This window comes from Pygocentrus nattereri, chromosome 7, assembly GCF_015220715.1.
Source record: "Pygocentrus nattereri isolate fPygNat1 chromosome 7, fPygNat1.pri, whole genome shotgun sequence".
Taxonomy (NCBI): domain Eukaryota; kingdom Metazoa; phylum Chordata; class Actinopteri; order Characiformes; family Serrasalmidae; genus Pygocentrus; species Pygocentrus nattereri.
Window position 1 is genome coordinate 31,375,375 of NC_051217.1, and position 22,564 is coordinate 31,397,938.

General features: G+C 40.9%; 1 protein-coding gene and 1 long non-coding RNA gene across 4 annotated transcripts; one reads left to right on the top strand and one right to left on the bottom strand.

Annotated features, from left to right (window-relative positions):
* Positions 1 to 2,325: 2,325 nt before the first annotated feature.
* On the bottom strand, positions 2,326 to 13,248 carry LOC108431211. Its single transcript, XR_001858135.2, has 2 exons — positions 12,484 to 13,248; positions 2,326 to 4,498 (listed from the first exon to the last, which is right to left on the bottom strand). It is a non-coding gene; the product is annotated as an uncharacterized LOC108431211 (long non-coding RNA).
* nr2f2 (nuclear receptor subfamily 2, group F, member 2) lies at positions 11,653 to 21,942 on the top strand. Of its 3 annotated transcripts, none has more exons than XM_037539791.1 (3): positions 11,653 to 12,083; positions 17,283 to 17,810; positions 19,912 to 21,942. In XM_037539791.1, the coding sequence occupies exons 1-3, from the start codon at positions 12,044 to 12,046 to the stop codon at positions 20,184 to 20,186; spliced, it is 843 nt and encodes a 280-aa protein (XP_037395688.1). In that variant the 5' UTR covers positions 11,653 to 12,043; the 3' UTR covers positions 20,187 to 21,942. The 3 variants fall into 3 exon arrangements, with proteins under 3 accessions (XP_037395688.1, XP_017559709.1, XP_017559710.1); XM_017704220.2 differs by lacking the exon at positions 11,653 to 12,083 and adding an exon at positions 14,747 to 16,105 and having other exon boundaries at positions 17,265 to 17,810; XM_017704221.2 differs by lacking the exon at positions 11,653 to 12,083 and adding an exon at positions 14,748 to 16,105.
* Positions 21,943 to 22,564: the final 622 nt, after the last annotated feature.

The following is a 22,564-nucleotide window of genomic DNA, read 5'->3' on the forward strand; positions in this document are numbered from 1 at the left end:
GTTGCCCCTTAGAAAATGTTAGGCACCAAAACACATCATTTGCTGAGTTTTCGAATAAACATTAGAAGCACTGAATTTACATATCTGCACAATACACTCTAGAACCATATCAGACCACACTTAAGTTATTTAATTCCCAGTTCATACAGCCATTAAACACAAGTTATGTGTTTTTCAGGAAAAAATTGCATTAGGAAGTAAATAAGGGGAAGGTCAAAGGTAAGTAAATAAAATGGGGAAAAAAAAACGTGTTCAAAAACGTGATTATAAGACAGAGAGAAAATGGGACCTCCAGCCACTGTAAGGACCAGTATACTACCAAACCTGTCATCATCACGTAAACAGCATTTAAATACAGAAGAAAATCAAACACCATTTTCACTTCACTTCTGAAGAAATCCACAGGTGTTTCAGTCCATCCTTCCACTGTGAGAGGACAACTCAATACTCTGTGTCTGGAAAGATCAAACAAAAAGATGCTGGTGTTCTCAGAACAAGGGATTGACTATCCCAGAGTCCAGACCTCAACATCAATGAGCATCATCGCTGAATCATGAGAGGCAGAAAATGCAACCAACTTCTAGCACTAACTTTGGAAATATGGAAGAATATCTCTGCAGATTTATTTAAAGAACTGAAAGCAAGTCTCCCAAAAACATTACTGAAAGAGTGGACATACTATATGATGAAAAAATGATACTATATTTAATTGATGAAGCTTCTTTGTAATTCTCTGTTAAATATATGTGTGTTCTGCTTTTTTTTCTTGACACTGTAAAATGTCAAACTGGTCTGTTTTAACTGGAAGTAAAATGAAAGGTGATATCTGACTTCTGCACAGGGTTATATATATTAATAGCAGGATGTGAATGAAAAAATTTATTAATCAGCATGACTGGCTCCCCTTTAGAGGATGATAGACATATAAGAACAGAGATCTAATCATTGCAACGTGAAACAATACACAAGAAGGCACTAGGAATGTAAAAATAAATGGATGCAACATGATGCATTGTTTTGGTGGCAGTTCAAGTACATTCAATTTGAAATGTTATACATAATATTTATGTAATATTCAGCAACGTGTGTGCTCATTCTTTTGGAAAATCCTTCCTCCAGTCATATTTGTGTATCCACAGTATATGTAAAAAAAAATTCTGAATCTAAATAAACAAAAGAAACTATGAGGAAAATTTTTCACACTTCCTTGAATCACTTTAAAGCCATTGGAGGTCAGAGATTTACATCCCCAGCACTGAATGTCCAAATAATAAACAGTATCTGTACATGATCTTATTCATGCAGTTCTCGCTAAAGAGCTGTGCTGTTATTTATTGTTCTGCTTCTTCTTTTGTTCTTTTTATAACAGACTTTTTTAACAGACGTTCTCCACAAGTTTGTGCTCAGGTGTTGCACAGCAGGGTGTTGGACGCATACTGTGAAACAGTCCCTCTCACCATGCTCGAGGCTCCAGTCCTCAGGGTAAATAACATTAGGCCTAAATATTAGCAGCCCTACAATAATGTTGGATTACATATAGACAAATGGGTTGATATTGATAATAGAATATCATTGAGTCTTTGTACTGACATAATGTGAGACATGTACATTAAAGTTTTGTTAGTCTTGCTAAAAAAGAAATAAATGAAAACAAGTGAAAATATCCAGATAACAACACACTGTGTAGTAGTGTAGCAACGTCTTTGCTAAAATAGGTTTTGTCAACAGTGTAAGAGAGAGGGTGCAAACTCTCTTTGCACAGGTACAGTTCAAAATAAGCCCTGAACAGCGTCCAGTGGCAGGACGAGCCCGCGTTTGCCCACGTTTCCCAGTAGTCCTCATTAGAAAACAAGCTGCTTCCAATTAGAGCCAGTCCACACACTGAATCAATCTTTCTGTTCTTCTGTCTTGCTCTGACTCTTTGATTACTTCTGAAAATATTTATATTTCCTAATAACTTGAGTTTAGTCCAATGGTTCAAAGATTAAATCCAGACTGGGACAGCAAATGCAAGAGTGCTATTTAGACATAATATCTATATGGAAACCCTACAATTTTATGCCGTTAAAATGTCAATTTCAGCTCCGTAATACAGAAAGATTTAGCATTTCGCCCAACGACTACTTTTTGTTTCTTTTTCACTTTCATATTATACACAATGGCTGTATATTGTAATATTTCAGACATCGTTAAAGAAGAATGAAGACAGATGAAGACAAATCTCCCGTTGCTTTGAAATACCGTTGACATCTCATTCCATGGTGGTGATTAGAAGATTCATGGTAGTTTGTACATGCACATTTCATAATAAGGACAAAAGGCTTGTAAGATATAAATACAATGCTCATGTTTATTTGATTGCTGTTAATTTGACAGAGTAATTACACAGTACCACTCAGAATCACTTTTACAGTACGCTGCCACAATATGCTATGGCTCGACTAATCAGTCAGCATTTTTAGCCGTTTCATTGATGTGATTGATAAATGAAAATGTCTCTTTTGTGTTCTTGCGTTATTCACTATGAAGACGGGGAGCAGTTTATTAAACATTAGCATGACAACAGTAAGTCAGATGACACATCTGACACTGTCCCACACCTAAATGTTTTACGTAAATTCTTTGTGAGCACCACACGTCAGTTTGATGAACTCTGAGCTTCATGAACCTTACTGTGCGTGTACGCTAATCCTTCAGGGGGGCCCATAAGTAAAGTTCAGACAGTTGTTCGTTTGTCGGGCCGGTGTAGGTTTACAGCAAAGCGTCGTTTTCTCTTACCTCATGAGCCCTATTAATCTTGCTCAGCCACGTTTCAATAGGTGGCTATATCCTCCACCATGTGACACCACTGTCTCAGTTGACTCTGTGTGTGTGTCTCTGTCTGTGTTGCTGTGCGTGTGAGCATGTGTATGTCTGTGTGTTTGTGTATTTGTGTGTGTGTGTGTGTGTGTGTGTGTGTGTGTCTGTCTGTATGGAGTGTCTTATCACCATGAAGTAGAAAACTACATGCATGTTAATGCTTCAACTGTGTCTTCTGGTGACTGAAATTCATGTAATGTGACTTATTTTATTTTATTCATATATATATATATATATATATATATATATTTTCAGTCTGACTTTAAGATTTGTACAATATTTATTTACAGTGTCATTATGAAAATGAATCAGATTTGGCCTGAACTTGTTACTATATGCTAAATATTAGGAGTGGCCGATTTAATATCTCAATTATAATATTGCATGGGGGGTGCACAATTGGCATCAGTCAAGATCAGAGTCGGCAGATTTTTGCTCCAAGCATGAGATCAGCAGTCAGCCAATTTATTGTTATGATATATTTTATTATTATTAGTTATTAGTTATTCTGTGTTGAAATTTTATGATGTATGCTCTATTTCAATGCTGCTGCTACCAAAAAAAATAATTATGTATAACTCGTTGAATAAATGGTCATTTTCCTTGTATTGTCTTTTTTGATTTGCATTATTTAATTTGGCAACTGATTCATCATTTATAAATTTTATCCCACGTAATGTGAGCTTCAGGTTAGAAAATGGGTAAAAATCAGCCAAAAAATTGGCTGTAAGCTGACTGCAATGTTTTTTATTCATTGTTTCACATACTGCACTGCACTAAATCCAATTGCCAGGCCTAATTAGCTGTCTTTGTAATGAAACATGCAGTTGCTCAGTGTTCTGTACAAGCCAAATCCGTGATATGCTTAGGAAAGTGTATTGTGGTGTAAATTATAATAATGCTCTCATATTACTCAACTCTACAAAATATTCAGATTTTTAATCTCAGTCTGAGTCTAGTTATTGATCAAAATGAATAAAAACACAATATTTTCCTAATTTTACAAACTGAGGTTATTGGATTATATTTACATTTATTCAGTATTATGCATTAATAAAGTTAATAAACCCATTCTTTTTGGATGATGCTACTCTATGGTAAAGGAATGTCTAAAAACCCAGAATATCTTGTTTTGATTGGACTGTTTTGTTGTTATCTTCTCTTAAAATTAGTACTGGAACATAAACCAGACAGAAACTCGATTTCCAGAAAAGAAAGTTAGTATTTATTTACCTTTTATATTTTCAACTGTTCTTTATAACAAATGACAGTTAATAGTCAAGTCCTGGATATACTCTGTAAAATGTGCAAAATGCAAGAAAAAAGCCTAAATAAATGAATAATAATATAACAAATGCAACTAAAACAAAGTGCTAGGTAACAGGGAAACTTTTTTATTCCATAATGTTGGTTGACTATGAATATCACTAAAACTTCAAATCAGTATCCTATTGATACAGCAAGATTAATGACACACTGCACAGCTTAATCAAACTTACCTGATCCAAAGATTCCATTTTTTTTTGCAAGATGATTCTCCCATCATGCATGTGGCTGTGACATCTTCACTGAACGTTCCTTTGCGTTTGTGACCATGGCCCATCCGTGTTGTCCCGGCTGCTGCCAAACCTGCACACAGCTAACGCACCACATAACTGACAGCACATACACAAGCCTTAGGTTCAGTGTGAAGTACAGTTTAACAGTGTCCTTTTGAAAAAAACAATCTTCACTATAAATGCATGCTAATAAACAGTCAATGGCTTTCTAATTGTATCATGTTTACATTTAGATGTGCATTTAAAATCTCTCAGAAACAGCTATAGCTAAATGAGTTCAACACATAAATGTTGAGTTCACCACTTTCTGTTTGGCAATAAACTCTGCCTTAATATGGTGAGGAATAACCTAGTGTATGAAAAGTCAATCATATATCACTAGTCAATGCTAGTCAGCATTATTAATAAAAATATTTCTATACAATAACCGTGCTTTCCCTTTTTGGCCTGAAGGCATGAAATCATTTATTTTTCATCCATCTGCTCAAAAGCATTTCCATGAAATATATGATTCTGGTACTTGATGCTGCATCATCCTGAGTGTTCTGAGTAGACCTGGTTGGTATTTCACCACCAAATAGCTTGCCACAGTCATGCACACTATCATCTTCAACACTTAACTGCTAAGCAAACCACAAACTTGTTGAAAATTGGAGTCTCTTTCAAGAGGAGTAAGTACTGCTTTCACACTCACTGCACAACAAATTGAAATGGCGATTCAAGTATTAACAACAGCCATAAACATAGACTTTAACACTCCCCTGCATAAGTGCAGTCATGTTTAAGACGTTTGTGTAGACGTTGTTGCCGTACACACATGCAAGCTGTACTAAAATCCACATAATGATGATTTTAATCAGAATGATCATTTATAGTCATATGCTGCTCACTTACGAATGCAGGGCACAGCTGGTGGAAGCTGTGATTTACATAATGTTTTATCAAATACATGCTTTATTTCACATTAGCTTGCTTACATATTCACTTGTTTGTGTTTGCTGAGTATATCAGGTCTCATTTCAACTCCCATTACTGCTGTTCCTAATACAGGAACTGTGAGTGCTTCAGCAGTACTACATACTACAGTATGGCACTACTTCTTATTTGCTTTTCAGAAGGCTATAAAACCTTCATTCCACACATGTATACAGTAGTGCATAAAAATCAGAGACCACCCAGCATTTACTTCATTTCCACTGAAAATTATCATTAAATCTAAGTTTACAAAAGGAAAAAAAAATAGACCACCAAAACTGTCAACATCAAATAAATAGTACTTAAAGCTTTCTTCTTAGAGAGAGACAGGTGAAAATCAAGATCCACTCCTACTACAGATCTGTGTAAATTCCACAGGTGTTTTTGTCCATCCTTCCACTGTGAGAAGACAACACTACAGGTCTCAAATAAGCTGTCAAGACACCATTACTGAGAAAAGACAAAAACTTGCGAATCAAACAAAGACGTTGTTGGTGTGCTCAGAACAATGGACTGGTGACCACAAGAGTCCAGACCTCTACATCATTGAATGTGTTTATGATTACTTGGATTGTAAGGCTAAACTTTGGAGGTGTGGAAAAATATCCCTGCAGATTTCTTTAAAAACAAAAAGTCCTGAACTGTCCTGAAAAAAATAGAAGCTGTAAACGTGGGGACATAATAAGTACATGTTTTGTTTAGTTGTTGAGGGTTCTGTGTAAATGTCTTACATTTTCTTCTTATTCTTTTTTCTAACACTGGAAAAAGAATAATAATGTCTGTTTTGACTGTTTATTAAGCACATGAAGGGTGCTCTATGAATATATATATATATATATATATATATATATATATATATATATATCGCTGCTGTCTGAAGAAAAGCTTGTATCTCCATTTTTGGTGTTTTTTTCACTTTTTGACATAATTTGAAAATGCCTGTGACCCTTTACATTGTATGTAAATTTGGTGATGAATGGAATAAAAGAAACAACCCAAAACGACTTAGAAAAACGTCTGGTTCCATGGACACACATTAAAAGTAAAGTAGGTTTTTTCCTTCTCCTGTAAAGTTATCAGATTATATATATGTATGTATGTATGTATGTATGTGTGTGTGTGTGTGTGTGTGTGTGTGTGTCTTCATACAATTCATTGCTTTAATCAATGCCACAAATTACAATTTGTAAAATGTGTGTTACACCTTTGTACTTACACTACTATTATTGCTCAGACTGCGGTCAGTTCACATTTATTATTTTTAACTTTTTTTTTTCAGGCTCCCCACTTCACTACCACTTTGTATATTTCAAACTCTGCAGTTTTTGTGGACTATGGCTTTTTCTGCCCCTGCAAAGTAAATCTAATTTAGTATAACTTAGAGAATGTTTACATTAATTAATTTGTTTCCTTCCTTTTGATGTAGGTCTAACTGGTCTGTGAGGGTGAGGACAAAGGATGATTTGCTTTCTGTTTAATCACTTTGTGCCTGAATAGCTTACAAAAATTTGACATGAAGATATGATTTCTTTTAACCCCTAAACTGCACGGGTCTCTTTGAGGGTCTACAGCTACATAACAAACATATGGCGTTACTGAGTGTGTGTATATATATATATATATATATATATATATATATATATATATATATATATATATAATAAAAACTTGAAAAATATGTTGAGATACTCTGCAGGTTAGATACACCAGGCAAGAGTGAAGAAATGATTGCACTGTGGGATACAAAGTCAAATAGTGACCACAAGAATGTAGCCATTACATTTGTATTCATTTGTTTATGCATATAAATTGTTGTTGTCGTTGTTATTATTATTGTTGTATTGTTGTTATTATTATCATAATCAAATTTATATATTAAAACCTTACTGGTGGTTTTTGAAGTCATGCTGTCTGATGCCTGAATAGTTCATTAATAAAAAAGATGTTTCTGTGCTGCATGTTCTTTCAATGTAAGGTTAACGTCTATTAGTATTTAGATACGATGCCACAGTACCTTGTGCAGTCACCACCCACGCAGTGCTGTCAAATGCCTCATCACCCTCTGAGGAGAACTGGGACACCCAAACTGTAATTTATCCATGGAGGAAACCGATTGGCTGGAACCTCATGCAACCATGCAAGCTGTGCGCAAACCTGAATCACAGCGTCAGGGCTTGCCCTTCAGGCAGGACTTTTAAGCTACCAAAGGTGATCTTATAAAAGTACATAAATTATTTACCTTCATTAGGTTAATTGGAGTTAAATGGAACTTGTATAAATGTATAGTAAGAGTACACATATACCTATTCACATGCACACACACACACACAGGTTTGTAAAAGAATGGAATATATTACATTTCAAGGAACAGGATTACACAGAATGGGCTTTACTCATATCATTCTTCTGCTGGGCATTGACCACTGAGAAAGCTTCAGCCCTGAGTGAACGGATTGAGCATTAAAGGCAAATCTGCGAGAGTGAAATGTAGTGAGGGCTTATTGTGCCATGAGGAAGCACTAAGTCCTCTGAATTCCCCAGGCAACAGTGTTTTTTTAAGACCGAAGGTAATGTTGAACAAATTACAACATATTTGGGCACCAGTCCAGACTTCTGTACAGAATAAAACCATAATCCCATTCAATTTGCCTGTAAGTGGTATCCGAGGCTTCTGAATGAGCACGGACACAAGAGTTTTGAAGAGTTCCCTCTTTTTTCTTTTCTTTTTTTTTCTCTCTGTCTGCACTAGTGTGAATATTCCATCTGGTTAGAAAATGCACTTTCAACAAAGTGCTTTGAATGAACTGGAATGGCAGATAGTTATACAATGATAAGGATATATTTAGAGATGAATATAAATTCCTTGTGTACGTTTTTTTTTCTTCTCTCTTTTGTTGTGTCTTAATAGATCTAAATAGGCCATGATGTGATACATATTGTTATTTGCTGTTTGCTTTCTGCTTTAGATGTTTATGTCTGTGTTTACGTTTATGTTGCCTGTGTGTGTTTAGCCGCCCATGATAAACAGTGAAACTGAGTAAAAAGACAAAAGATACAGGCAAGTAGTGTTGAAGTTTACAATTGCAAACATTTATTAAAATTCCACTGTCAAATAGCAAAGACAGTCATAGCAAGGAGTTAGTTAAATATGAACTAATATTTAAATATTATCAACATCAATCCTCTGCATGCATGTCGACCCTTCGTAGCACTCATTAATTGTGACGTTTGTTTATAACACTTTGAGAAGCTTTGAAAGCCCACCATGCTAGGAATTATTTTACAGCATTTTACGAATGAAATGTAGCACTTAAAAAGTAACTAATATCATATAACTGCCATATCAATAACTGCTGTGTAAGTCGTTTTTATTTATGTTAGTAAAACAGTACTGTTTTGTTTACATTGTGCATTTTCAGGCTAACATGACCCTGTCAGGTTTATCAAATATATAAGATTATTGTAGCAAAACGGGCAAATCGTTTTATTGCTGCTGACTTAGACCCTGTATCTAATTTGGAATTTTTGTAAAGGCTGCTTGCTGAGCAGAGTTGGAAAAATGCCCCACCCGTCCCGAGGCTCTCTAGGATGTGGTCTGAAATAGATCAGGCTCATAAGCAACCACACCAGCCTAAGAACAGACAGCCGCTGCACTTCCTTGCTCGGATATATTGACTGGTCTTCAGATGAGACCATTATGTTGACCCACTGCAACCCATCACAAATACGTACAAGTCATCATAAACCTTCAGAGATCTTTTCATATTTCTACTCTTAGAATTCAATTCCATTAAAAGACAGAGAGTGTATAAAATTTTATGATGTTTAGATCAATTAGGCAGCTGTTGCTGATAGCATCAGAAATCACTGTCTGTTTGGTGAAAATCTAAAATGTTGTTTGCTCAGATAAGAGACACTAATGTTAAGGAGTGTCGTTCTGATAAACAGGCTAAATGTCCCCATTTCAGTGACCCAGGTCATAAATCCCAGTGAAGATACTGCTTCAGAAGACACACTGTAATTCTTCATTTCTGACTTCTCATCATCTGACTTAATCAGCTTCTTCATGTAGATTAGCCTGGTTAACCTATGATCCATGCCGGGCCTGCAAGGGTTAATCAGGTCGGGATCTCGCTGACCCCGTGGTCACCATCCCCCTATCTCTCGCTCCAAGGGCTCAGTAAAGGCAACGATAAGATTAAGGTGAACTTTCCACTTTGCCATAAAGTCAAAGCGCAGGACTGCACACCTGCTCTCCCTGGACCTGCGGAGGAACACTGTACAGTCATGAGGAACTGGAGGAGGTCAGTCTAACAATGCACTGCTGAATAAACACTGACATGGCGAAATACATGATGATCAGATTTACTGAATCTGTACTCACTGGATCTTTTATATAATGTTATTAATTTACTTTTATAGTTTTAATTAGCCCATATACCAACTATGTAATGTTTTTTTTCCCTTGCAAACTTTACCCAAAATATTTTTGCCTGTATTGTTTAGAGATTAAAGAGTATTTAAGTTTATATATATATATATATATATATATATATATATTTGTATGATAATAACTGTGATATAGAGCCCTATACAACAACAAAGACCTATATATGATGACCCTTAGACCAAGCACCATTAATGCATTCATGTAGTCAAATGTTCCATGGTTCTGTAAAGCCACTGCGTTTACCAAAGAACTTTTCAAGAACCTCTGTTTTCGTTTTGAAAGGTGTACAGTAGGGTACAATATGCGCGTACACTCTACACGTATATAGAAATATACGTGTACAACATATACACATATAATGATATGCTTTAGAGAGAAAAAATGCGTTTATTTAATATATATTTATTTACTTTAGCTATTTTTTTCTCTGATCTACGTGCAGAACCCCCCCCCCCTCCCCTCTTGCTCACTTTCCTCCAGACAGATTAGAAGTTTGTCCTGCCTGCTCAGTGTTTATCGACTCCTCAAGCTCGCCTCATCTCCATCACTCCTGCGCTCTCACTCCACAAACAATCCTAAAGTGCTCCTCTTCTTCCTCCGCGCCTCGGCCGGTGAGGAGATCGTTAGAGATGCCGCTATTTGTGTGTGTGTGTGTGTGTGTGTGTGTGTGTGTGTGTGTGTGTGTGTGTGTGTGTGTGTGTGTGTGATCAGTAAATATTTAGTGTGACTCCGTCTTTGGGTCCTGTCCTAATCGATGCTACTCGCGGCGGGGGTGGTCGCACACTGAGCCCTGCGGGTCATCACTGTTCCTTATGAAGTGCAGCTCATACGGACACATGTGCTCCCACCATACAGCATGCAGCGCGCTCACCTCCACCAATCTACCCCAGAAATGACTGAATCGCCTCCAGATCGCTGCGCGAAAATCGTTAGACTATGTAATTGCGGCTGGCGGGTCTGCATCGGTCCACATTAGTGCTGTGTTATTAGCGCTCCTACCTGTTGTATGATTTATGCGGAGTATTTGTCTCTAATATAAAACTGTGACCAGCACAGCCACCACTCTGTGTCTACATCTACAGTATGTCTATTGTATTACGATATACTTAAGTCTGTGACTTAAATCGCGTTAAAATCGTGTTGTAGTCCTCCTGTCTTTTCGTCAACTGACACAAAGAAATTTCCAGAAGCCCATAGCGAGAAGCTTCAGTCATTATTACTCAAAAATAAAGCAAATCTGTAGTCAGTAAAATTTGTTCGGCGCATAAACCTCAGTTCAGTGTCAGTGCATTCATTTTCTGAGCTTCTATGCAGATAGAAGACTCATTATATGACTAATTTCACATTAATGATGTTTGATGCATTTTCATCAGACTGGTAGGCAGCTCACTGATGTTGCTATTAATATGCCATTAATATGCTATAAATAAATATAAATAAATAAAATATAAGTGTGTATATATACACGTAATTTTATATTTTTTTTATTGATGGTATCAGTGAAAGAGGTCTTACCTACATCACAAGCAAGCTCTTTTAATGTGGTGCAATGGGACTCTCTGTTGACCTCCCCTCATCTACATACAGGCTTCTAACCGCTCTGTCCAAGTTTGCTGTGAACTTGGCCGTGGGCTGAGGTGGTCAGAGCTGCTCGGCGCGAGCCGTTCGCCCATAAACAGACAGGTGTGTGTCCTGCCTGCCCCCCCACCTCCCTCCACCTCCCTCCTTCTCCCAGTCTTTCAGCCCACACAAAGCAGCAGCAGCCAGGCGCGTTTGCACCTTCTGTGCATCAGAAAAAAATCGCGCACACGACCGTCTCTGCCTTGTCATTTTTTTTCTTTTCCAAAAAGAAAGAAAGAAAGAAAGAAAAACTTTCGCCATCTCAGCCTCTCAGACAGCCAACTCAGTGCCCGTTCGCGAAGATGTGCACCAAATGACAGCTAAATTAAAGCGGCGCAGAGAAAAGAAAAAAGTTGAACCGATCTTTTCTGTCGCTCTGCCAGTTGTTTTGTTTTTTTGTCTTCTCTAACTCTCTCTAAAGTTTTTTTTTCTTGCATAATCATTTCAATAAACAGAAGGAAGCGCCTTTTTCTTGCATCATTCCGTCTGTGGGGATAAAGGAAGCGCTGCTTGACCAAAACTTACATTTTAAAAGCTAAAAGAGAGAGAAGACTGAGCCCGGGGTTCTGTAGGAGAGAAGATGCAGCACGGGGAGGACGAACCCACACCCTATGCGTTTGGTACGTTTGGGAGCCTGTGTGTGTTGGTGGTGCTCTCTGGTTCTCTGTCTGCTTTGATTTGTGAATCTGATTGTTTCTTGTCTGGAGGATCCGCGCAGAATCGAGCCGCGGATCCCTCAGTGAGAGTCTCGCCGCTGGGCTGCAGTTAGAGAGACGTTGCAATGAGCTCTGCTTCTGCTGTTCTTATAGTGTTTAAAGGGGAATCTTGGGTATTATTTATATTACAACTCCTGTAATCCTGAGTGTGTGTGTAGTTACAGATACCGATCATACTGTGCCTCGCGCTGAAAGTGCTCTTAATTACTTGCATTATCTTTTAATACGTGCACACAGCACAACGGCAGCATGCATTGCTCTTATTCACCGTTCATAATAGGAAATAAAATAGCTGTTTACTCACCAGTGACGTCTTAGTAAATTCCAGAAAAGCACGCCTGTTTTTGTTTGTTTGTTTGTTTGTTTTCTTCTTATGGAGTTTTGAAGGAAAAAAAAGAAACTGGAAGTCGTGCAACTCTCACTTAAAAAAATAAATAAAATATGAACATAATATAAAGACGTTTAATGAGCGTCTAAACTAGAACGCAAAGCCGGAGAGAAAGTGAGCGAGTGGTCTCCGAGGCGCGTCAGAGGGAAAGGTGTAGGAGATACCTACACACGCAGCTCCGCCACGTCCGAGTCAATCAGGAGGAGAAGCTCTGCAGCATTAATCAGATTAAAATGGGCGCCTGCGAGTTCGCGAAGAGGCGAGCAGCCCGAAGCCCCTATGTCCGTCCATGCAAGATGGCTGTGCCACGTTCGAGTGCTCCATCCGCTAGGGGGCGCCCACATACTGTAAGAGACCCACACTCTCTCCTCATTGGCGGCCCATACGCTCCGCTTTTCAGCGCTGTTCAGCTTTTCTTTTTTTTTTCAGTGGACCCCCAAAAACTCTGACGGCTTCTGGCGATGGTCGAAGTAGCCTTTAGACTAGCCAGGTTTTCCAGTTCGCCCTGACCGTGCAGCCCCGAGCAGCCACACTGGACCCATTCATTTTCCTCTTTCACACAAGTTAGGACTGACCGTGAGGCATCTCGGGTAATCGGCAGTGAGGGTATCACAGTCCTGCTGACAGGTCAGGGGTCGGTCAGAGCAGTGAGGCCGTTCAGCTTGTTTGTTTATGTCTTTTTTCCCGCTATCTGAGAGATCTGGATGGGTTCTCATATTTATCACCTCCGATGTTACAGTGAAGCCGAGGCCTATCAGAGCAGCGTTACATTCATTTCTCCAGCCTGTACTGTTGGACAGTGGATGCTATCATATAAATCATTAAATGTCATGCTGTTGAACATGAGCCCACGAAAGCAAACAACGACAGCGTGATAAATAAAGACACTAAGGTTACCTGGAGGTTTTGTGCGCTTTATAGAGCTCCTGCGGTTACTGCAGGCTTTAAAGTGAGTGCACGAGCGGTGCTCATCTTTAAAATAAGCGGCTCTAGAAGCTACTGAAAAATCTTCTTTACTGCATAAACCCCACTAATCAGCGGTCTGTGGCGCACACCGTCTCGCAGTCTCCCATTTCTGTGTTTTTTAAGGTCTTTCTCATCAGGACCATTACAGTAGAAGTGCATCACAGTAGAATTATTACGGTCTTCACGTTTGAACATCTGAAGGGCACGCGCAGAATGTAGCGAGTGAATTCGGTTAAACCCTTTATGCAAATTTAATATAAATTAAGAAATAGAAAAAACTGCAGATTTTTTATTTTATTTTATTATTGTATTTATTATTGTATTTATTATCTTTTCCTGTGTGAATGATAAAGATTCTATATTGTACTGTGTATTCATTGTAATTGATCTGTGCGTATTTTCCATGTGATGTGTACTGATGTCAGAATAAAGCAGGCTAATATGCACGTCACACGCACACGGCGCTCGCGCACATAATCTGTCCAAAATGTGTTTGTAAATGCATTATTCGTGATTATTCACCTGTGCTGATGCCATGATAATATGGGTTCACCTGATTCAGAACTAGGCTAGTCTAATCCGGTTGATGCCTGATGAAAGTGAGCTCCAATTTGCACACTTTGCGCGGCACTGTCGAGCCAAGTCACCCAAACAAGACAAATGCGCTGGAAAGCAAATGCATATCTTTTATTTTTTAAAAAGCGGGAGCTGATTATTTGAGCAGGGATAGTGTTTAGACATTAAGACCTCACGCATGAGACATCAGACAGATCATCTCATATGTGCGACGACAATGTACACCGTAAATGAAAAGCAGATCTCAGAGCCCTCAGAGAGAGCAGTGCGGCTCGCAGAGCCTCTCACAATTCTTTGATTTATTTCAAATTAATGATTAAAAAATGCGTGCTTTTTTGTTATATTGTACAGGACGTTGACTCCGACTCGCTTTAGGACCCGTCGGCTCCTCGACGCTTTCCTCTTCTCTCTCTCTCTCTCGCGCGCGCGCTCTCTCTCTCTCTCTCTCTCTCCCCTCCTGCTCTGGCAAAGCACCAAGTAGCACAAGCGCCGACCAGCCAATAGGGTTCAGGGGGCGGTCCGTGAGCTCTGACCAGTCAAACACAGTCACTTTCCATATATGGCAACTCATCTCCATGGCAACGTGTGCTAAGTTGCAGCAGTCGTGTCAAAGTTCACTATATAGAGAGCTCGGTGAGCTGATCAGAGAGAAAGCATTCTGCCAGCCGAGCGCCTCCAAATCGCGATCACTTCCTAACCTTCCCCCCCTTTTTAACATATTTGATCACTTTGATTCTCTCCTTCTCCTCCTCATTATTTTTTTCTCCGCGAATGAAGGAGGTTCTATAGGTTGTGATCTCCCTCTCTCTCCCTCTCTCTCCCTCTCTCTCTCTTTTTGTTTTTTATTATCGCCGCTCGCTTGCCGGAGAGTTTGACTTCGCGTTTGACTCGAGCTCGGGCTTCATCCGCGCGCAGGCTGCTAGCGCTACCTCATCCGAAGAAAAAGGGAAAGAAGAGCAGCGACATTTTTCGAGATTTTTTTCCTCTGCGCGTGCCTGCCAGTTGTTGGTTTTCCTTCTTCAAGACTCGCTGGAACTTGGTGTCGCCCGTCGCCCAGTCTCCTCTCCGCCAGCCAGCCAGTGTGTGTGTGTGTTTTCGCCGTGCGGCTGTGTGAAAGTTGTCGGGCCGTCTGTAGCAGCAGGCTACCCTTCCCTTTTTTAACCTCGTATTTATTTTCCATTTTCTTCTTCTTCTTCTCCTCCTTTTTTGCCTTGATGGGTTTCCTGGATGGCTGACTGCAGGCGCCCCTGGACTTGGCCTCTAAGAGCAGGACCGCGATTCGGCTCGCCTTCGCCTCACTTCTGACCATTGCTGACCAAGTAGGCTAACGTTCTCTGCTCGAGCAACGGCGTGCCGGATAAACAGCCTCGGCCGAAGCGATCCTGCATTATTTATCTGACTGTTTTCGAGAAGCCGAGAAAAGAAAAAGAACCGTGTCTGCTGCTGTTGTTGTTACCATTGCTACTAGATTTTTCTCGACCCAAGAACGCCAACACGGAAGACAAAAAGTTTTCCCAACGCTGACTGATAGATATGGCAATGGTAGTGTGGCGAGGCTCCCAGGACGATGTGGCTGAGACGCAGGGCGCGCTCTCGTCGCAAGCCCAAGGAGGACTGTCCCTGGCCGCGCCGCAGCCCGGCCAGCTGAACCTCGCCGCCTCGCAGGTGGCCCCGCCGACCCCGCAGACGCCCGTGCAGCCGGGCGGCCCCAACGCCAACGCGCAGTCCACGCCGTCCAACCCCACGTCGCAGAGCCAGTCGGACAAGCAGCAGCAGCAGCACATCGAGTGCGTGGTGTGCGGCGACAAGTCCAGCGGCAAGCACTACGGCCAGTTCACGTGCGAGGGCTGCAAGAGCTTCTTCAAGCGCAGCGTGCGCAGGAACCTCACGTACACGTGCCGCGCCAACCGGAATTGCCCCATCGACCAGCACCACCGCAATCAGTGCCAGTACTGCCGCCTCAAAAAATGCCTCAAAGTTGGCATGAGACGGGAAGGTATTGGGATTTTTTGTTTGCTTTTTTCTCTCTCTCTTTTTTCTTGGTTTGCTTGCTTTCCCCCTCTTTTCTTTCTCTCTCACCTCTCTCTCCTCTCTATCTTATCGTCTTTTGTCTGTGTGTAGTGGGGCTGAATGCATAATGCACGCTAGGTTTCTCTCTCTGTCCTCGTCTCCCCCCTCCACCTCCATATTCTCTCTCCGTGCTCTTCTTCCTAGGCAGCCCGGGCAGAGCACGCGACGGAGCCGCCTTCGTTAAAGCCCGAGCTCGGCTCTCGTCATAGCCACTCTCACTCAGCGCTCGAGTAAAACGCGCCACACGCGTGTATTAACGTGCATCACGCGTAGCCTGTTAATCTGCACTCACAAACGTCCGCATATGGCGTTCATGTAGCCATGAAACGACGGGATGCATCTGGATTTGAATAATGTCACTGCAGATATGGCGAGCGGACTGTATGGACAGAGAGCATTAAGCACACACACACATAAACACACACACACAGACACACGCGAGGCTACAGTCTCCAGATCGACCACACACCGCCATAGACAGGCCAAAAAAGTGGAGATTATTAAGGCTAGCCTTCGTGTGTTTGGGTTTGGGTCGGGGGTCTCTCCACGGATCCGCTTCGGTTGTAGTTGCTGAGAGTAGAAGTGAGTCTCGGGCTAGCTATGTAGGTTAAGGGTTAGCATCCATGTCTTTCTTTGTGCGTGCATTCGGAGCTGTTGTAGTGTTGTTATTGTCCTGAACCATAAAACCCTGATCCGCTGACAAAATGTTCAACTTTGAAACGTGGTCGTTCGTCAATTCGTAAAGTGGGTATATTTGGTCAAACCGTGGGAGTCACTGGGCTCAATTATTTGATGGTGGGGCGAGGGGGGGCTGTACAGTGCACTGTATTGTCAAGCTGTGTCATTATGTTTTGAATGTGTGTCACTGAGCAATGATGTTCATATTAGTGCACGTCGCTCCGGCGTGGCGTTACTTTTCACTGTATTTCACCCACTTAGCACTCGTGTAGCGTTCCAGTGGTGTGACTGTTGATGTGAAAGTTTTGTCAGCGGTGTGACCGTTTGAGGGGAAGCAGAAGCAGGCTAAAACGACAGGTCACACCGCTTGTTCCCATGCTGTACAGTACATACATCAATATCTGCAGTCTCTCTTTTCACTGCAGCCGTCCAGAGGGGAAGGATGCCACCCACGCAGCCCCACCACGGCCAGTTCGCCCTGACCAACGGGGACCCGCTGCACTGCCATTCCTACTTGTCCGGATATATCTCCCTGCTGCTGCGAGCGGAGCCCTACCCGACGTCCCGCTACGGCAGCCAATGCATGCAGCCCAACAACATCATGGGCATCGAGAACATTTGCGAACTGGCGGCGCGGATGCTGTTCAGCGCCGTGGAGTGGGCCAGGAATATCCCCTTCTTCCCCGACCTGCAGATCACAGACCAGGTGGCCCTGCTGAGGCTCACCTGGAGCGAGCTGTTCGTGCTGAACGCGGCGCAGTGCTCCATGCCCCTGCACGTGGCCCCTCTGCTGGCCGCCGCCGGCCTCCACGCCTCCCCCATGTCCGCGGACAGAGTCGTGGCCTTTATGGACCACATTAGGATCTTCCAGGAGCAAGTGGAAAAGCTGAAAGCGTTGCACGTTGACTCTGCCGAATACAGCTGCATGAAAGCCATCGTGCTCTTCACCACGGGTGAGTTTTGACATTTTTAAAAAATCGTTTTCTTTCTATTTCTACTCAGCTGGGCAGCCTGGTCCTTATTTAGGCCCGAGTTTCCCTATCTGTCACGTTAGCACGTCTTTCTAATTTTTTCTCCAATTTTAAAATGAGCTCGTCCTTGTAAGTTAGGGTTGTGAGTACATTTGAAAGAGCTGCACTGTTTAATTTGTTCAAGACTTTAAAATAAATAGAGAGCCACTGAATTGTGACGCAGCTCTGATAGCTTGTGGTTTAAGATTTTTTTAGTGTTATAAAATAATTGAAAAATATATACTTCACAAATAATTATATAAAATGCCTAGAAAATAAAGCAGGCTAACTCGAATATTTATGTTTACACCATGCAGACTAAGCCAGGCCTAGAACACCACATACAGAAGACAAAATAAAAATGCTGTACACCTTAAAGCCTTAGGCACTCATTGTGAGAGTAAACAGAAAAGGCCTTTCAGACTTTATTTGCGAGTATATTTTAAATAGTGTTAGTGTAAAACACGTATGTGAGCTCGCCGTAAACAGAGAAAGTCCTCGTAGTTTTGCTTCCTTTTGAAATGTTTACCATTGGCATAATTTGACGTTTAGGCCCAATCAATTATTTGTGTTTATTTGGAATGACAGATATTAATGATGTCACGCTTGGTGGGGGAGGGGAGATGAGCCGCCTGGTAGGAAGAGGAAGAAAGGCCTAATGCTCTATTTACACATATTTAAGCGCAACTTTCCGCTGGAAGCTCGACGCATTAAAACTGATATATTGCTCCGAGTTAGGGCTCTTCCAGAAAGGCCTGATTAGTTCAATTGTGCTTCTTTGCGGAGACGTTTCGTTCCATGTGGTTTAAAAAAGCGTTCCCAAGTCTTCCTTGTTTTGTTAGGGGGGGTGTGGGGGGCGGTCTAGGGATCCGAGACACATGCTGGACTCGCTCCAGAACTGGGTCATGACCCTCACTTCCTTGCTTTATTTGTGCGTTACAGACTTAAAGCGGGCGGTTGCACGGTCCTCAAACACTGCAGCGAATATATCCTTAAATAAATGTGTGATCGAAGGATCTTTCAGACGTGTGTGTACAATGAAGCTGTGGAACCTGCAGGCTGTTTATGAATTACGCCATGACACTAAATCATCCGCTCAGGTCGCCTTTCAGGATTTTTTCCCCTGGATAAAAAATTAGAAGAATAATTATAGTCTCATTTGGACATGGTGTTAGCATGTATTTCACTGTTTAAGCCCAGCACCCAACTCCTACAGGCTTCAGGCCTCCTCCGTTCTCTGGGATTCAGTCATTTCTGAATAGCTCCGAGTTTGTAAGCACGCAGCGATAGCGGTGGGCTACGTTTTCTCTGTGTTTCGCCATATTGTGCTTAAGTGTTGGTACCGGGGCGAAAGCCGCCTGCCTCCCAAAGTACCTGAGAATGCAGTGGCCTTTCACTTGGTGCTGGTGTCTTGAAGCAGCATGCAGGGTCAGGTCAAGCCCCCCCGGTGTGGAGAGCGGGCTCTGTTCAAGAAAAATAAACCTTTACACCCACTTAGCCTAGATTTCGTCCGCATGCTTTTGAATAACAGCACTCCTGTCGTGGACTGGGCATGCATTTTTACAGTTTTTCTCCAAGTTTTTTTTTTCTTCTTTTTTTTTTTTAAACTGAGAACATGTCATTATATTTTATTATAATTATGTGTATTATTCTAAACCCAAGAGCTTATCGTTTACAGATTAGGCGTTAGGCCTTCTTTATGCACTGTAAGACTTCCACTGTATGTTATTATTACAGGCCTAGTGCAGGCGGCTTGCCTTGGTGCCACCAGGCAACACGTTAGCCATGAACGCGAGACTGGATTTGACAGATCTATGACGTCGTTTGATAGCCTGGACGTGCGTGTGTTTTTATGACTGCCCCTGCAATGATAGCCTGCGTGTGCCCACACAAAGCTGAGCGACGCTAGCCTATTGGCAAAAACGCAGTCCAGCGTTTTATTGCAACATGCACCACTGTGATCGATGCCCAATGCAGTGGACGGACGTCTCCAGACCAGGCTACAGTGAATGTAACCCACATGTCTTTGTCTCTTCCTCTATAGATGCTTGTGGTCTGTCAGACGTGGCCCATGTCGAAAGTTTGCAGGAGAAGTCCCAGTGTGCACTGGAGGAGTACGTTCGGAGCCAGTACCCCAACCAGCCAACCCGATTTGGAAAGTTATTACTACGCTTGCCTTCTCTTCGCACAGTGTCCTCTTCGGTCATAGAGCAATTATTTTTCGTCCGATTGGTAGGTAAAACCCCAATTGAAACCCTCATCCGGGATATGTTGCTTTCGGGGAGCAGTTTTAACTGGCCTTACATGCCGATTCAATAAACAGAAGGAGCGATCAAAGGGAAGCTGTGACTACAATAGTTAGCGCTTCTTTTGTAGAAGGAAACGGCTGTTACACGAGTTTACTTTCACGAAGAAAAAAAAGACGTTTTCATAAAAGACTGTGAATTAAAAAAAATTCAGAGATTCAGTGAACTTTCAAAAATCCACATTGCTCCCAGTGTCATTCTGAACAACTTGTTCTTATGCTTTTTTTTATAAAAAAAAGGAAAAAAGAAAGAAAGAAAAAGAAAAAAGGGACAAAAAGAATAAAAGGACAAAAATGTTCAAAGGATTTTGATAATCCTTTTTTTTGGTGGGGGGGGGGGGGGGGGGGGGGATTGGAAACTATAAAGTGCATTAAAGCGATAATTTGGAGAAATTTAGGAGGAAAGAAAAAAGTCCGTTTTTCTTTTTTTCCCCAAATGGCTATATTTGTCCTGTGTCCATGTATCTATAGCTGTTTTGTATTTTTTTTCTTTTTTTCCCTCCTTTCTGGTTCCAAACCGGCCTATGTGATTTTGTAGTATGCAGTTGTGTTTTTTTTTTTGTTGTTTGTTTTTTTTCTAATAACCACGACTTATAAACCAGTTGAGTAATGTAAAGACGTTCTTCGAGAATTAAAAAGGAAATCTACAGCAATATAATATAGGACAAGGTTATTACTGAAATGCTGCAAGCGCACTTATATCCCCTTAACGAGCGGGAGTAGGGATTTCTGGACTTCAGGTTTGAGTATCAGCTCAGATGAGCTGACCAGTCCATTAAAGGCCAGATTAGCCGTAACACAGCGGGGTGTCCCTGTCCATGCCACTAATGTTCTGTGTATTTGTCAAACACCCGCAAAGCATCACCTCTTCAACGATTAAGCTATAAACTTGACCACATTAGACAGTTGTTAGTCATGTTGTGTAGAAGCTGCGAGCTGCTCCGCTGTAGTGAACCAGTGGGCTGTAGTGAAACAGGTCTTACTGTAAAGCGACAGAACAAATCACTGGCTTGGAGGGTGAAAGTTGCATCTGTTTCAGTCGATTTCACAATGCGGTGCGGAATCGTCGCTACAGTTCAAAAATGTTTTACTAGCTCATCTATAGGCTGTTTTGAAGGTGGGAGAAGTGAAGGGGGTCGTCAGTCTTTTTATTATTATTATTTGTATTTGTTTCCTGAGCAGCAGTATTAATGAAGACATCTCGAAAAAGTCTCCCCAACCCTTCAAGCATTTAAAGTGCCTGTAAAAGCGCAAAATACACTGATTTGTTTGTTCAACGCTAGGCTGTAGACGACGAGGGGGAACACGCTTCAATTTTACAGCTCAGTCTTATGATTGTGTATTTCACTTGAAATAAAAAGAGACAACGATTAGAGGCAGTATTCTTGTAAATATAGGTCAATTCATTTCAAGGACTTTTTTCTTATACAAAGTATATGTGATTAAGAAAAAAACTGTGGTTGCCATTTTTTTCGGTAAAAAATAAAACAAATGTCTTCAAAAATGAGTGGCAGACTTAGCTAGTAGCACTGAAAGTTATGTTTGTAATGTATATACATATTAAGACAAATGTTTTTTTTTTCTTTCTTTCTTTTTTCATGTATTTAGACTGTGAATGCATGGCCACAGGTCGCTAACCTATTTTACCTTTGATATATATAAATGTAAATGTTTTTGACTGTATAGATATAATCTGTGCATTCAGTACACTAGCCCTTGTATTTAAAAAAGAAAAAAAAGGACAAAAAAAGAGAAAAGAAACAAAACGTTCAATAATAGGCTAAGACTTAACAGGGTGAGCTGGTTTGGAAAGGGGTGGCTATTTTGACTTAGTGTTCCTGCTCCTTTTCGGTCTGTAACAGATGCCTTGTGTGTGTATGTGTGAAAGCTTGCAATTTCGTCCTTGTTCTGAGGCTTTTCTTCAACACACAAGACACCATGTTGTGGTTGGATAAAAAGGGATCATATTGTGTAGTTGATTCGAACAGTTATCTCGGGCTGTTCCCATTGCCACATATGGACCAGAGAATGATACATGATTGTAATTATGAACAGTTTAAACTGACCCACGTTTTTATATAAATATATAAGAATATATTACTGCAGGGTATTGATAACGTATAGATACTTTTTTATTATTATTGATTATTATTAATTGCAAGTGATAAACGTGAGTGTGTGTGGAAGTTTATAGTTGAAAACAATTCTTGTTTGTTTGTGTTAGCTTATTGTAAACAAGCATTCTGCTGTAAATTTGTTCTTGGTATTAAATTATAATTTATGAATTTGAAATCAAAAGCCTTGCCATGTTTTGTCATTTTGTGAGTGGTCGGTCAATCAGAGACTTCTGTCATGATGTGTGTGTTTGGAGTGGGGGGGGTGTTACACTGCT